Source organism: Sminthopsis crassicaudata, chromosome 4, assembly GCF_048593235.1.
Source record: "Sminthopsis crassicaudata isolate SCR6 chromosome 4, ASM4859323v1, whole genome shotgun sequence".
In the NCBI taxonomy this organism is placed as follows: Eukaryota; Metazoa; Chordata; class Mammalia; order Dasyuromorphia; family Dasyuridae; genus Sminthopsis; species Sminthopsis crassicaudata.
In genome coordinates, this window is record NC_133620.1 from 72,947,019 (window position 1) to 72,964,645 (window position 17,627).

A 17,627-nucleotide genomic window follows, 5' to 3' on the forward strand; every position below is an offset into this window, starting at 1 on the left:
AATCATTATTATTATAAACCTGAAAGGAACTTCAGAAGTCATCATCCTACTCATGTAGGAACAAGAATCCCTTTTACAATGGAACCAACACGTAGTTCAGTTTTAACTTGAAGACCTTGAATGATGGGAAATTCATTTTCTCCTGAGAAAACTTATTTCATGTATGGAATTTTCAAAGGACTGAAATCTGTCTCTTCTCAAACTCTATTATCACCCTTTTACACTTGAGGAAACAGAGTCTCAGAAAGTTTATGTCATACTTCCTAGAGTACACAATGAAAAAGCTGGCTCTTCTAGAGCTCCAAGTGTAATGTTCTTTCTCATACCATTTTCTCCTGTAGACACAGAAAGGCATATTCTGTGCAGGAGAAAGATTATTTTGGCAGTTGTGTGAAAGATAGAATGGAGAGAAGGATGATCCCCAGCAGGGAGATATTAGGAGACTACACTGGTAGTTCATTTGTGGAGATATAAGCTAGAGTAATTGTACTCTACAGTGGATTATTTATCTATCTTAGTGTTGATAGGCTGGCACTGGAATTTACTGACTAGAGACAGAGAGTAACATAGTAAACCTTCGCTTTAGGAAGATCATTTTTGACAGCTGAGTGGGGACAGAGTTTAGAAAGAGAAACCATCCATAACACTTTTATAGTATTTAGGTATTAGGTGACAAGTGCCTGCATTGTGGAGGTAGCAGTGTCAAGGGGAGACGAAGGCATGAGGGGGAGATGTCAAGTTTGAATAGCCAGGACATGACATTACATTGGATATGAGTGGCAAGATGTTGGTACCCTTCACAATGATAGGGATCTTTTGAAAGAGGGTAAGGATTTTTTGGGGAAAGGTAATACATTCAGTTTTGAACATGTTAAGTTTAAAATGTTTATGAGATATTCAGTTTGAAATGTCTGATAGGCAAGACCATAGCTCAGAGGTCAGAAGGCAAGATTGAGGGTAGATAAAAAGGATAAAAAGGTTTGAGAATCATCTTCATAGAAGTGATAATTGAATCTATGGGAGTTGATGTGATCACCAAAGGAATCTTATAGAGGGAGAAGAGAAGAAGAATCAGGGCAGAGCCTTAGGGATCACCCATTTTTGGTGAGTGCAACTTGTTTGAAATTCCAGGAGACTGAGAAGAAGTGGCCAGGTTGGCAGGAGAATTCAAAAAGAGAAGATGAAGAGATCAAGGAGAGAGGAGGGTGCTTACACTGTCAGAGCCTTCAGAGAAATCAAGAAGGATAAGGAGTAAAAAAAGACCATTAGATTTGGTAACGACAAAATCCTTGATAATTTTGGACAGAGAAGTTTTGGTTGAAGGATGAGATTGGAAGGCAGATAATAGAAAGTTAAGTGTTAGGTTCTTACTAAGTGCTAAACCAGTACTTAACAATTCTCTAGTTCACACCTTTGGTAACCAGCCTTTAAGGGGAGTTTACCCCTTTGAACTTCTGAGGAGGAATTTACATATGAAAAGGAGTTTAAAAGGAGCAAGTTCTTTAGTTGAAGTAATTTTCCCACAAGCCCTTGAGTTCTCACATGCCCATTCTCTGGGAGGATAAAAGAAGACAATATTGAGCAAGGAGTGACGGCTCTCTGGAGGAAGAAGGGTTGAGTCTGGGATTGAGTTGAGACAGCAGATCTTCTCCCAGAGAGCGATCGGCAGTTTCTGGAGTTTGCATGTTTAGGGATTTCAAAAGTGATTGCACTGTGGTGCCCATTTAAAGGGCTCTTACAATCAGGTAAAGGAATCACTTTTGAAATCCCTAAACATACAAATGTAACATTCATGAATGAAAGCAAGATGAAGGGTATGATTATCTGTCAATAACTAAGCTAGGGTAAAGGAATGGGCCATGTGTAATGAATAAACTGAGGAATCAAGAAGTTACAATATTTGAGGATGTATCTCAATATATTCTGAGGTCCTCTAGTATTGAGGTCAGGAATTGGGGAGGAAAGATTGCAAACTAGGCATTGAATTAAATGAGGAAGAACAAAGAATGTCCTGGGGGATGATATCTAAGATTACAGCTACTAGAATCTTAATGGGGTAATAAATATAAATAGAATGAACTTCAGGGGGCAAAAAGAGTTAGTGGTAGAGGGAGAGTCTGGAAGAGGTAATGGAGAAAAAAATTGTTCCTACTCCTCCATGACAACTATTTATTTGGTAAGATACGGAGTATGAGTAAAAGTACAGCTAGCTGGTGCTGGAAAGAATAGGAGGAATGGGAGGAGAAGGGAAAGGGGACTGTCATTAGGAGGGAGCTGAGTGAAAGAAGGAAGAAAAAAACTTAAAATGAAAATAAGTTTGTAACTTATGGAGCAGGCGTTACAGAGAGCAGAATGGAAGGGGAACAGTTCTGGAGTAGGACATTGAGTAGATGGGTTTGAGGTATAGGAATAAGGGAATGTGGTACTTACAATTAAAACTGAAGCTTCAGAATCATTAGGATGGGTAGAGGATGACTAAGTGAGAATAGTTTAATCATTAGGGAATGACTTAAGGCAGATAATAGTCCCCAGGCAGCCAGAGACAGTAGTGAAGAATTACAAGTGTGGAGGTGGCTCCCAGAAGAGATTCACAAAACATTCTAGGGCTCAGGCAGCATTGTATGGGTAGAAGGGGTGTTGTGGAAGGTTGCCCATGTGGGGCAAAGCAACCAGTTTGGAATTTGGTACTGGGTAAGGCTCCTGAGGATTTGGTAGATGGAGTCAAGGGACTCTCATCCCAATTTAATTAGCAGTAAGATGTATTAAATGCTTATTAGGTGGCAGGTGCTTTCCTAGGGCTAGGATACAAATTGACCAAATGAAGCAATTTATATTATTGATTTGGGACAGCAGAGAGGGGCTGGGGACTGTAGTGAGAGTAAGTATCAAGTTTAGCAATTGTATGAGGTAGAAATGAGATTATGGTCGGAGAGATCAGGACCCTAGAAGAAAAACAATTTTGGATGATAGTGAATTCTAAAGGGATGGGAGATCATGCCTTTGAGTGGTCCAGGCAAAATGGAGATATGGGAGTCATGGGAGTTGAAGTTGATGGACTGAAAGGCCAGGATATTAGAAGGATAAAAACCACAAATATTCCATGTCCTTAGATTCCTCCTAGACTAGTCCTTAATATGGAGGAAGTATGGCATGGTGGGAAGAGCAGTGACTTTAAAGTCAGAAGAACCGGGCTCAGGTTTAGGCTTTGACATTTACTAGCTGTGACATTTACTGAACTTAAGGTACTTCATCTGAAAAGTGGGAATTATCATGTTTGCATTACTTACTTTTTGTGGTCATAGTTATTTTTAAAGTAAATTTGTATTGATATCTTTTTCTTTGACATCATCTAGATTTCCCATTCTAGGCATTTCCTTATTCCTTTTAAATATCTTTAAATCTTAAACGTTTATATAAATGTAAACCTTGTGCAATTGTGATGCAACTATTCCGTGATTAAACCAGACACCTTAAATAACAGATTTTACATTTTAATCCTTCTAGGCCACTGGCTTCTCTGACACACAACTCTATAGTCATCTTATCACCTAACTGTGGATTTATTGTTTGTACAATGACCATACCATGGAATGGTGGGCAGGGATTTGGCCTTGAAGGGAAACCTGGGTTTGAGTTTTACCTCAGATTCACATAGACCACAGAGTCCTTAACCCCTCTGTGCTCTAGTGACTCTGAGACTGGCAATTATACAACTGTATCCTGTATTGGCAGAAAGAAATTCTTCTTGAAATCACAGGTGCACTCACAAACATACACAAACAAACATAATACATATTGTGCCTCTGAAGATGGAATCAGGAAGCTTGGTCCTTAAACCATTTATTCTACTCCCTTTGCCCTGGGACCTTTCTTTACATGAGGTGGTTTATCTTTCATCTGAAAATAATGGTAATTAGTGACACTTTTGCTTTTATAGAAAGATTCATTACTTTTGATAATGTTTTCAATGGTTGATATATGCCTTATCAAAAATAGAGGTTGGAAGGACCTCGGGCATGGTATGGATATATATTGTTTTAAAGTGATAGAGAACCTTAGAATTGGAGGTCCACAGTGAAAGAATTGCCTCTCTAACATTCCCTTCAAGCCATTGTCTAGCTGGTGCTCTATCACTTTCAATGATGAATTTCCTATTTTACAATGCAATTCCTTTTATTTTCAGCTCCCACTGTTCATACAATATTCTTTATTGCCTCCCTTGCGCTGGCTATCCTCTGGCACCAGCTCTTCCTTCTGGGACTCAGCAAAATACTTCTACTTCCTCTCCCTTCCTTTCAAGTATCTGAAGACTATAAATTTGTCTCTCCTCCAGACTCTTTTCTCCTGTAAGCTAAATAGCCCCAATTTCTAGTCATTAGTCTTGTCTTGCCATGTCTCAGTGATATTCATGAGATCCTATTCACTTCTCTGAATATTAAAATGTCAAATTCTCATTCTTCCTTGCCCATAGCTAGTTAGGGCACTCAATCCCTCAGTGCCCCCAGGCTACTATCTGAGAAAATAAGTTATTGATCAGCTACCTATGTACATTAGAAGGAGTTTCACAAGTTCTCTATACTGATGAACAAAACAAAAAGCATAGGTGGAAGATGGCATAGCTTGCTGATGGATATTTTAACAGATAGACACATGAAAAAACAAATACTGATGTTAGTTTTCCCATTATTTTCTTCTGTGAATTATTCTCCAAGAATCTTCAACCACTTCCCTAGTCTAAAGGCTTAGATGGACTTGCCTGGCAGGTAGACAATAGTCAAGTATTTTAAATTCAGTCAACTTACTTTCTTTTATTGGTTTAAATCTGCCGTTCTAAGAGATTTAATAAGAACACCAGTATGTGTATCAATTATTTCTATTCAAGTGCATATAATAAAGCAGGTCAAACAAAAAGGGTTTATTTGTTCATTCATAAAATACCAATTTACAGATGACCCTGATGACGTGGTTTACCATATGAAAAAGTCTCTGTTGTTTTTAAATTCAATTCCTCTCTTGTTCTAGGAACTGTTCAAGAAAGTAGTACCACATCACTGCTTGGGCTGTATTTGGTCTCAAAGGGATAAGAAGGAAAACAAACATTTGGCTCCCACCATCCGGGCCACCATCTCTCAGTTTAATACCCTCACCAAATGCGTTGTCAGCACCATCTTGGAAGGCAAAGAACTCAAAACTCAGCATCGGGCCAAAATCATCGAGAAGTGGATTAACATTGCTCATGTAATGTGCTTACTTATTTTCTCTCGTGGTCCTAGAGTTCTATTTCATGTTTTAGCTTGAATTTAAAAGGAAGTTTAAATATGGCTACGGTTATGGTTATGTTTATTCACATTCACATAAGAATAAAGTTATTATTTTTAACTAGAATGAGGGATGTCCTTTGGGATTGTTTCCTTTCACAAGCTCCCACACCACAACTCCCTCAGGATAAGAAAAAAACATCCAGTTCCTTTTGTATCCTCCTGTGGGATGAGCACAATACTCTGCACGCAGGGTTCAGTGGTTATTTACTAATTCTTTGATGCTGAGTTCTTCCTTCAGTCCTAAATGTATTTCCCACACCTGTGACCATTAGTTCTTCTATAACTTGAGAGGTACCATTGCTCCCCACCCCCAATGTAAAAGAGGCCTCTGAGATCAGTTAGTTGGTTCCTCACTTATTCCAGATTAGGAGATTGATGCTCAGAGACAGAAAGTGACTTACCCTTTCATGGTTAGTTACAGAGCTCGTAAAATATCAGAGCAAAGATGCATACCCAAATCTCCTGACTACGTACATCCTAACATGCTATCTCTTTAAGGTACCTGGGTTTAGGAGCTTGGGTTTCCTAATTCTTAGTGTTAACAAGTTATTTTCACTTCATTTTTCAAAGGAGAGATACACATATGTTTATATTATTCTTTTCTGTAGATCCGAATTTTGGGAAGTCTAGGTTGAACCCTAAGAAATAGTGTAGTTCTGTAGCTAGAGCCCTGAGCTGGACATTACAAGTCTTAGAATCTATTTCTGAAACTATTAGTCACATGCAGTATAAATTTAAATTTTCTGTACTTCTTTGTCCTTTTAATTTCTACTAAATGGGACCAATATTACTTATATATTCATTCAGTCTAATGATATTTTATGCATACATATATGCATAGCAAATACATATATTGCAAATCTTAAAATGCTATGAATTTTAGTTGTTATTATGATTAGTTGTAGTGTTGTTGTTGTTGCCTAGATCTGTGATAATTTTTGCTATAGGGCACTCCCAATTTGGAAATCTGACAAACTGACAAATCTTTTGTTATAAAACTAACAGTCTTAGTTTCTAGGGATACTGAGAAGTTAATTATTTGCCTCTAGCCACATAGTGAGTTTCAGAGGCAGAATTTGAATCCATGTTTTCCTCACTTCCAGGCCTACCCTTCTAGTGTCTTTCTGTTTCTCAATTTATAATGATTAACAGCTATTTGTTGAACATCCACTATGTACCAAGAGGACATAAAGATAAAAGCTATAAGCTCCTCCTCACCACCCACCCCTAATGCTTTAGGAAATTGAAATCTTTGAGAAGAGTTAAAATATATATATATATATAATTGAAATTAAGGATTTATGAGAAGTACATATGACAGTGTCTCTGGGGAGAAGTTTAAGGGAGGAAAAAGGGATTGCTGTGGACTTTTTAAGAAAGAAGTCATGAAAAACTTTGCTCAAATAAAGCCTTGAGGAATAGTTAGGGCTTGAACATGCTTAGAGATGAACTAATGGCTATGAATGACACTTGGCCAAAAAAGAGGACAATTATCAATTGAACAATTATCAAAAACTGTTAATAATACATAAGATGATATTGGCTATTGTATCACTCAGATAAGGCATGGTTTCCTTTCTATTGCATTAAGACTTCTGTGTAACTCCATTGTGGAGTGCACTAGTTTCTCATATTCTCTTCTTACCTTGGAGTAAAAGAATAAATAACATCATGGTGCCTTGAGCGTCTGATGAATGTCTGAATCTCCACATGGTCTCTGCTCCACAGTTTTCAGTGCATGAACCATTGGGCAAATGCAGTTAGCAATGGTTTTTTGTGCAGTTTGCATTTCTTCCAGTCTCTCCTGAGCACCTCAGCAAATAGAAGCCTTAAAGTTCTGACAGTGGGTTTTCTTCATTTGCTTAGAATAATGAGAAAATATGTTGTAGCTCATTTTATATTTGATGGAATCTTTGCTGTGGGGTTAGGAAAGGACTTGGAGATCTCTCTTCATTTTACAGATGAGGAAATAGTTCCTAAGAGTGACTTGGCTTACCCAGGGCAACACAGGCAGTAAGGAAAGCCCAGGAGCTCTAGCTCCAAACCCAGCTCTCTTTCCAGTGTGCCACATGACAGTCTGCCACAATGTTGCTTCTCAGATATACCTAAATATCTTATTCTGACAAATGACTGTAAGATCAAATGACTGTAGCAAGAACATATCTGTCATATTCTTGCTCAAATAATATCTTACTGCAATTGTTTTTAAAAATATGCAGGTTACTAATTATAAAATATAAATATAAGGCAATATGAAATACCTTAAGTAACATCTTTCAAAAAAAAGTCAGATATGCTATCAAAGATCTTGTCTCCTAAAGTTGACCATGTTATATTGTTGGAAATTGTTTAGAGCATGGCTTCTTAAATTTCTTCTACCCATGATCCCTTTTCACTGGTGAATTTTTTAATTGACCCCAGTTATAAAGGTATATAAAATAGGTATACAAATCAAATCTAATTTCCCAACCCCTAATTCAGTTACATGACTTCATATGGGTTGCAAACCACTAAGAAACAGGTTTAGAGTAACCCCTTGGAAGTATGGAATTCAAAGTTACTTCCTTGCCCAATTTTGTTATCTTTTTCTTATATCATTCACACAATACTTTTTTTTTTTCTATTGTAAGAATATTTGGAAGTGAAAATCATTTTAGAAGCAAGAAAAAACATGCTGGCCAAACTTGAAGGCCTTTACATAGGTCAATCTGAATACCACTTTTCTGTTTTTTGTTATCATATCCCCTGGAATATTCCTTTTTTCCCCTAGAAATGTGACCAGGTGCTTCCTTTTTCCCATCTGCTGAAGTGAAGGCTCTTTTGTAATACTTTCCATTTGTTTATTACAATTTGGACACAATATCTGGGCCCGAGTTCTTCTATTGCAAGCTTCTTAATTCTTTGAGCATGACTCTTGGGGGCTGAACAGGGCTCAGCTTCTGGGACCATGATCTAGTGCATTTTTCTAAGAGAAGGACATTAAGATATTTATAGAGAAAGAATATGAACAGCTAATATGAACTACAGAGGCATTGGTTCTAAAGGCAAAGTCAGCTGGGAGTACAGGGTTGTCTGTTTGATATGGTTTGAAAAATCCAAATTAGAAAGATTGCCATTCTTACCTCAACATCAGGATGTCAAAAACCATTTTACTGATGTGACTCTCTGAGAAAGACAATAGTAGCATCAGCCAGCGAGGCTGGTTCAGAGCCTTTACTTTGAGGCAAAGTCAAGCCCTTGCTAACACAGAATACTTCATCTGAGAATATATCAGACCAGTCTGCTCATGACAATATCTGCTCTCTATGGTTTGAGATTGGAGCTTTGGATGGCAAGAGATGTATGATCTTCCTTAATCATTTGGCCTCTGAGGAGCATATATCTCCACTACTAAAACTTATGCATAAAGTTTGTGGTTCCCAAGCTTTTTTTCCAAACTGCCAATGCTATAGGCTTCTCATGCAAATTCAAGTTTCTCAAGAGGGACTCTGACTTCTTACCCAGAATATAACTTTCACCTTCTACACAGTTTGTTTTGTTTTAAAATACTGCCAAAAGCGAATTTTGTTTTAAAACCTAGGTTATTTTTGAAACTCTGAAGTACAAAGGTGTTTTTGAATGTTTATGATAGTGGGACAAGCCAATTTTAAACAAAATGAATATGTCTTTAAAACACACACACATACACACATATATTTTCTCCTTTTGGCCTAGGACATGAAAATCTAGGTTCAGCTTGTGGTAAAGTTTTATTGCCAAGATATATATATATATATATATATATATATATATATATATATATATATATATATATATACACTGCTCTACATGCACAAGCAGTTGTAATGAGATGGTTGATGCCTTCCCAACTTGGTGAAGATGCTGCCCTAATACATGTGACTGGCAGCAGTCACCTTAAGCATAGTGCACTCATTTTTTTGAGTCAAGTGAAAAGCATTTATTAAACACCAATGCTGGGTACTGTGCTGCTTACTGGGGATGCAAAAAAAAAAAAAAACAAAAACAAAACAAAACAACCAGGTCCTCCTCTCAAGGAATTACAGTATCATAATGGAGACAATATATAAACAAGCATACACCCACAAAATATATACAGAATAAATGGGTTATAATCCTAGAGAGAAGGGGCCAAGAATATTAAGGATGTCTGAGAAAAGCTTCTTATATGGCACTTTAGTTAAGACCTGAAGAAAACCAGAGAAACCAGGATTTTTTGGGGGGGGTATGGGGAAATGGGGGGAGGTATTTTAAGTGCATTTGAACCATTTCCATTAGAGTCACAATTGCTTTCTGCAGCATGATTGAAGACTTACCTCCACTGGGTATATACGGAGAAAGCTGAAAGCTATAAATTCTAATAGCACTGGCCAGAAATACATATATATTTTGTAATATATATGTGTACATACATACATATACACATAGAGAGAAAGAGACACTACAGTACCCCTAACTCTAAAGTGTTTTGGGGTTGGAGGAGGAAGTGAAGACCCTCCCCCACTCTTTTGATGTCGGGTATTTATACAGCTGCCTGTTTAGTGGTGGTGAGAATTCATAACAGCTGGGATGACTAAAACAGGAAACCACTGACCTACCGTAATATTAATATTTAAATGTCTTTTATTTCTTAATCACTCCCTTTGCAGGAATGTAGGATCCTGAAGAATTTTTCCTCATTGAGAGCCATCGTTTCAGCCCTGCAGTCTAATTCAATTTATCGGTTAAAAAAGACTTGGGCAGCCGTCCCAAAGTAAGTTCCCAGGTGTCTCTTCTAATTTTTTTTTTCTTTTTTTGGCTGAGAAATAATTGAACAAAAATGTATTTAGCTTTTAGAAAAGCTAAATATATCTCCACGGATACCTATCTTTAATCCATATTAGCTTAGGAAGAGAAAGACATTTGAGGCTTTTCTTGTGTACTAAGCAGGAGGGTGCATTTTGTATAATTCAAGGAAGCAAGAGCCTAATGTATGTAACCTGGGGTAGTAGGTATTGGGGCTGAAGAAGGAAAGATGGAAAATGCTGCAGATTCAGCCCCTATGGAGATAATGCTCTAACAGATGTCTAGAAATAAGTGTGCAGCAAGATGGAATGGGACAAGGTCAAGGGAGATCTGGACCAACTTTGAGGAGAGAGAGAGAGAGCACTTTTAAGGAAATAACATCTTCAGATCCGTGGGAAGGGCAGCCTGGAAAGGGAAGAAAATGGAGGCAAAGAGGCCAGCTGAGAGACTATTCTGTTAAATTAGATTTCAGAGTCGGGGCCTGTATGGAGGGAATAGGAATGTGCATGAAAGGAGGGCAAGGATTCAAGGTATATTGTGTTAGCTGAATTCCCAGGATTCATCAGTTTCTTTCTGTTGATCAAGGTGTTTGTCGATGACAGAGAAGGAAAAATCAAAGATGGCTTTTAGTTTTCAATTCTGAATACTTGGAAAAATAGTGCTACAAAGGGGAGATAAAAACTCAAAGTTGAGAGCAGAAATATATGGGGGTGGGGTGAGGAAGTGGTGGTGGGGTGGAGGGGCAGATAATGAGTAATTCAATAGATGCTTAGTAAGGAGGAGGCTACCACAGGTATAGGATATCTTTAACACATTATGACAGGTTTTAATGTTGTGATTTTTTTTAACAAAAGAAAATTTAAAAAATTAAAATAAGAGTTGCAGCCCTGTTGCAGACAACCAATAAAAGGATTTTAGATTGTTATTTAAGGAGTACATTCCATCAAGTTTTGGGGTGAAGAAAATATTAAGTGATAAAGTCATGAAAAGCTAATCTTTCACTCTGTTATTACTGAATATGAATTCCCTCATGGTTTCAATAACTCTGGTATATAGTGCACAAAGTTTCATTTACTTCCCCAGTCCCATACAGTACCATTTTAAAACTGCTGCTTTAGTCTTATCTTCCTGGCCTAAAGAAATGTCAGTGCCCCTTCTCCTAGGATCATGGAGTTTCCTGAAGGTTAAAGGAAGGTTTCTTGGGGATAGAGAGTGCTTCCAACTGTATTTGTTATGATAGTATATTCATTCATCAGCATCCAGAAGACTTTAGTTTATCTATTCACACAGGAAAGACCAAACAGATGAAGAATGTCTGTTGCCCAGATTTTTTTAGTGTTACTTTTTTTTTCTTATTCTGTAATTGACAATCATCAAACACAGACATTTCCATATACGTAGAAAAACAGAAAATCATAATATTAGATGTGAAACTTCAGATCTCTTATAGCTGTTTCTTAGAAAGAAATTAATTCACCATGTCCATGTCATAGATATCCTGCTTGTCTATCTCCTTTAAAACTCCTCTTTTCTTTTGATTTAAAAAAATTCTATAAGCCTTTTCTTTCTTCTTTTCCCCCAATATTCCTGTCACTAGTCACTCTCTTCTTTCCAAGTACTTACCCATTAAATAAACATTCACGTTGTAATAAATATAGTCAAACTAAATAAATCTGTTGATCCTGTCTAAAAATGTAATTCTACCCCAACTCCCTCACTTCTCTTTCATGTGGTAACATGCTTCATTGATGGTCTTCTGACCATAGAGATTGACCGTTGCATTAATTAGAGTTTTTAAATCTTTCAAAGTTGCTTTAACTTTGAAAGACAACACTATTACCCAGATCTCAATGTGCCTTTGAATGGACACCCAGTAGAATTTGTCCAATAATTTGGATATCTGTGACAGATAGTATAGATGGACAAGTAATTGGACCCAGAGTTGAATGGGAAAAAGAAAAAAAACCAGATTGCTTTTGGAAACTGCAAGGTTCTTTTATTGATCCCAAGCTGTGTAAGAAATTAAAAGCCCATCTTTTCAATAAAAACATTTCACTGGCATTTCCATATAGAAGTAAGACATGGGATACCATTACCTACAAAAAAAAACAAAAACAAACAAAAAAAAAACTAAAAATGAATATCAGAGGGAACTGGAGATTCATATTTAAAGGAAAGCAGAATACAACATATAACTAAAAAACTACTTACTCCAGTGTAAGGAGTTAAACATGTCACCATAGAATTAATGATAATAACTAACAATAGGAGGCATTTATATAATACTTATTATGTACCAGATACTGTGATAAGTGACTTAAAAATTATCTCCTTTGATCTTCATAATAACCCTGGGAGGTTATTTTCCCATTTTTACAGATAAGAAAGCTGAGGCAAATTAAGTTAACTGACTTGTCCTGGGTCACACAACCAGTAAGTGTCTGAGCTTGTATTTGATCTGTCTTCCTGAGTAAAAGCCTGTCACTCTATCCATTGTGTACCACCTCGTTGTTGGAATTCTGTAATAATGCGGGATGACAAGTTGTATTCCATTAGTGAACTTGCAAAGTCAAGAGAAAGTAAAGGTCTTTAGCATGTTGGATGAATTCCTTAGTGAAAACTTTAGATTATGGACGAGAGAACGGGATTTTCAGACCTCAGTTTAAAATGAAAGAATGATGCTAGGGATAGGGAGCAAGTAAGGAGAACTGATAACATAGTGTCCTGGAAGTCTTACAAATCTAATCACAAATGGTATGGTTTAAAAAACAACAACACAGTTGTTTAATGAACATTTTAAAGCATCTACTCTGTGCCAGACACTATGCTAAGACCTGATGTGACTAGGAAACACAAAAGACAGTCCCTATTTTCAAGGAGACAATATGCAAATAACTGTGTACAAACAAGGGATATAGAAGGCAAATTGGAGATAATCTCAGAAGGAAGTGTCCAAGGAGAGAAAATACCCATGGGTCTGTAGTTATAGGGCTTGTTCAAATCCAACTTCTGATACCACTAGTGTGTGACTTTAGACAAGTCCATTAACTTTCTTGGATTTCTGTAAAACAGTGATCTTGGACGAGAGAATCCCTGAGCTCCCTTCCAGTTCTTGAGCTGTGATGCCAGAAGGGCTTTAAATTGAAAAGGGGGAAAAATTCTGTGTGTGCCCATCTCCATATATCATTGTGTGTATTTCTGTTGTTCACTTGTTCATTTGAGTCTGATTCTTTGTGCCCCTGTGAACTATATTGTCTATAGCAAAGAATGGGAGTGGTTTGCCATTTCCTTCTCCAGAGGATTAAGGTAAACTGAGGTTAAATAATTTACCCAGGATTAATACCTAATTAAGTGTGTCTGAGGCCAGATTCTAATTCAGTCTTCCCGACTCCTGATCCAAAGCTCTATCTATTGAGCCACCTAGCTGCCCTGTATTTCTACTTTTTTTACCTATATCTCATCTCTCTCCCAAACTAGGTACCATCGAGAATAGTTACAAAGTGGCGAAATCAGTAGTGTTCAGGTTCCTGGTGACTCACAGGAGATAAAAATCTAAGAAAAAGACCAATAATAAAGCTCATTCTTCTGTAAGGAAAGTCAAGAACCAATAGAGAAGGATGGTGAACAGCTCTTAAACAGACATCAGTAGAAGTCCTATTACTACCAGAGTATTCTATCAAGTACCTAGATATAGAGAGGAAATAGCTGAAGGTTCAGAAACAGACTGGTATGGAGACATAATACAGCAATAGTAATGGGGGTCTTTAAGGCTCTAAATGTCTGCTGGAGGACACGCTTTAGTGAAAATAGAACAACTAGTCATTTTTTAAAGTTTGTGTTAATAATAATTTCATTCTTCAAAAGATGAAGGAAATGATGGGGGAACTGCTATTCTGGACCTAAATTTTCCCTAATTAAGAGGAACTTGTTGATGAAGTAGAAGCAATAGAGCCTTAGGGGGAAGTGACTATTCTATTTTAAAGTTTGGAATGGAGAAGGGGAGGAGGAAAGTCATATTCTGATGTACACCCTAGCTTTGGGGAGAGAACATTTCAAAGAGCTCAGATAAAGGATTGGGAGCATTCCCTGAACCAAAATTAAACAGGTGAAGGCACAGCAGAAGGAATGAGAAAATCTGAAGAATGAAACTTCTCAAGAAGCAAATCCAATGTTGAGGAAAAAGTGGAAATACTGATGGAGACGAATGTGAATTCAAAGGAAGTTAACGAGTTTAAAATTCTGAAATATCTATAAGGGTAAATGAAGTTGACATGCTTTGTCACACCAATGGAAAGGTTTTCTTTTGTTTTTAACTCTATTCAGGAAAAGAGAAACATAAAAGAAGAGAATTCTCCTTGGGATGAATGTGTTCTTAGTAATCAACAAGAGAGTCTGCATGGTGTACTTGGCAAAATATTGAAAGTTAGAAAGACCTAGGTTGAAATCTTGCTTCTTTCTTATCCTAAGAGACAGAGTGTGACCATGGACCATTGAAAATGACCCTGAATTTCTTGAAAAAGAAATCATAAATTGGGGATAATACTTTGGAATATAGTGTGGTTATGAGGCCCAAATTTTAATATGTGTGTGGTATATACACATAATATGTGTGTATATAATACATAGCTAACATAATATAGAGTTTTATTCTCTCTACACAAGAACTTTGCAAGCTGTGACATACTATATAAATGCCAATTATTATTGTTGTTTTGATTACTATTATTAATTGGTGAGAGAGAAGACAAAACTACTCAATTCTGATTTAGTAGTTCAGTTTTCTCTGTTAACATGAATGTTTTTTTGGACTGCAAAGGACAGAACAAAGATGAGTAATCAGCTTTTGAATCCGCAAAAAAGTGAGAGATATATTAGAAAGCAATATGTTGAAAGAATATGCAGATGTGATTTTTGAGTAACTGTAAGAGACTGCTGAAAAATCACAAAAAGGAAGAGGAAGAAAGCAAATATTATCCTTACTTTCAAAGATAAGAAGAGAGTAATCTACAAACTCTAAGCCTCGTGGAAGCTTGACTGATTTCTGACAGAAGTCTAAAATGGATTATTAAAGGTATGGTTAGTAAACATTTAGAACTCTGAAGATCACTGGCTCCAACATGAGTAGTTCATTTCCTTTAAAAAATTGGTTTGTTTGATCAACACGGGCACAGGCATGGGCAAGTATTTGACAGAGTCTGTCTTTATGAATGAATTGCAGATATGTGGACTACATCCTACTATCGGAAGGTCTGTTCCATGGAAGAGAGATTAGGCTTCCTCTTGGTCCTTAAGGACAAAACTAAGAGCAGTGGGTAGAAGCTACGAGGAAGATTTAAGTTTGTTGTAAGAAGAAACTTAATTGAACTAATTAAAATATTACAATAGGCTACCTTGTGGCTCCTTTTCACTAAAGATTTTTTTTTATTTTTTTTATTTTTTTTTATTTTAGCAAAAGCAGTATCTGTCTGTTGGCAATATTGCAGATGAGATTCTTGGTTAGGTACGACTTGGACTCTGTGGCTCCCAGAAACATGATATACGGCTATAAAACGGGCTCCAGCATGTCACCCACAATGAGTTGCATCTTTAGAAGTAGTTTTAAAAAAAGCATCATCAAATATTTATTTTACCAGAGACAATATAAATATATTTGTGTCATCAAAGGGAGAAATAATAGCAGGCACACTGACTCTTGTGCCAGTACCTACAAGATAGGCAAGAAACTTAGAGCTGGGTCTCAAGCATATTGGATAAATCCTCTGTGAAGGACTTCCGCCACATGAACGAGAATCCTCCAGGAGGAGGAGGTAGTTTGCTTGTGATGACACTAGTCTATGAGCCTCCATTCTGGCGAGGTCATACTGATCCTGCTGATCCCTGATAACCCAGGCTGACATTCAGAGTGGAAAGGAACTTTAATGGCAATCTTGTCTAATTTTCCTATCTTCGTTAGCATGTCCATGAATGTTTTTAGGGTTTGCAGAATGCTTTACATGTGCTAACTTCTTTGATCCTCACAACAATGTCATTGTCCACACTTCAGGCAGGAGGAGGTTGTGACTTGCCTGAGGTCACACAACTATTAAGCCTTGGATTGAGTCTTTCTGATTTCAGGTGCCAGGGTTCTATCCACTGCACTACTTAGTTGTTTCCAAAAAGAACAAAAGAGAATCCTTTCTACAACATATCTATAAGCAGTCGGGGATCTGTTTGTTAGATGAAGACCTCCAATGAGGTGGAAACAAAACGGCCCACTTGGTTTTGAACAGGTTTAATTTTTAGGAAGTTTTTCCTTATATATATATATATATATATATATATATATATATATATATATATATATATATATATATATATATATATATATATATATATATATATATATATATATATATATATATATATATATATATATATATATATATATATATATATATATATATATATATATATATATATATATATACATACATATTCCTTGTATAAATTTGCTTCTTTCAACTTCCATCCATTGTTTTTACTTTTGTCTGGGATAAGTAGAATGAGTATAATCCTTCTTCATTATGTCAGGTCTTCAAATACTTTTTTTTAAAAAATAATTTATTAATTTTATAATTATAATTTTTTTGACAGTACATATGCATGGGCAATTTTTTTTACAACATTATCCCTTGTATTCACTTTTCCAAATTTTCCCCTCCCTCCCTCTACTCCCTCCCCTAGATGACAGACAGTGCCATATATATTAAATGTGTTACAGTATATCCTAGATACACTATATATGTGTAAAACCAAATTTCTTATTGTATGATAAGAATTGGATTCCGAAGGTATAAGTAACCTGGGTAGAAAGACAATAGTGCAAACAGTTTACACTCCTTTCCCAGTGTTCCTTCTCGTTCCTTCTCTGGGTGTAGTTATTTCTGTCCATCATTGATCAACTGGAACTGAATTAGATCTTCTTTATGTTGAAGATATCCACTTCCATCAGAATACATCTTCATACAGAATTGAAGTGTACAGCGATCTTCTGGTTCTATTCATTTCACTCAGCATCAGTTGATGCAAGTCTCTCCAGGCCTCTCTGTATTCCTCCTGCTGGTCATTTCTTACAGAGCAATAATATTCCATAACCTTCATATACCATAATTACCATAATTTATTCAGCTATTCTCCAATTGATGGACATCCATTCATTTTCCAGATTCTAGCCACTACAAAAAGAGCTGAGGTCTTCAAATACTTAAGGATATTTCTCACATCCCTGTAAGTCTTCTCCAGGCTAAACATCTTCAGTTCCTTTTTTAAGTCTTACATTTTATTTCTAGTGAATCAACATTTGTTTTAGATCCTTTTCTTCCACCCATCCCCAATTTAAAAGGCAAAGAAAAAAGTAAAAAAAAAATCCTCATAACAAATTGTACATTCAAGTAAAAAGAAAATAACAACACATTGTTCTTGTCCATAAAATGCTGTGTCTTGTTCTACATCTTGAAACCATCA

At 36.5% G+C, this 17,627-nt stretch overlaps 1 protein-coding gene across 3 annotated transcripts in view; it reads left to right on the forward strand.

Moving 5' to 3' along the window:
• The window catches only part of RGL1 (ral guanine nucleotide dissociation stimulator like 1), a 230,430-nt gene that overhangs the window by 170,923 nt on the left and 41,880 nt on the right, over positions 1 to 17,627 (forward strand). For all 3 annotated transcript variants that reach the window (XM_074308566.1, XM_074308567.1, XM_074308565.1), the window contains 2 exons: positions 5,023 to 5,238; positions 9,989 to 10,092. In XM_074308566.1, the coding sequence (XP_074164667.1) occupies positions 5,023 to 5,238; positions 9,989 to 10,092 (320 nt within the window). The remainder of the gene's footprint in view (positions 1 to 5,022; positions 5,239 to 9,988; positions 10,093 to 17,627) is intronic.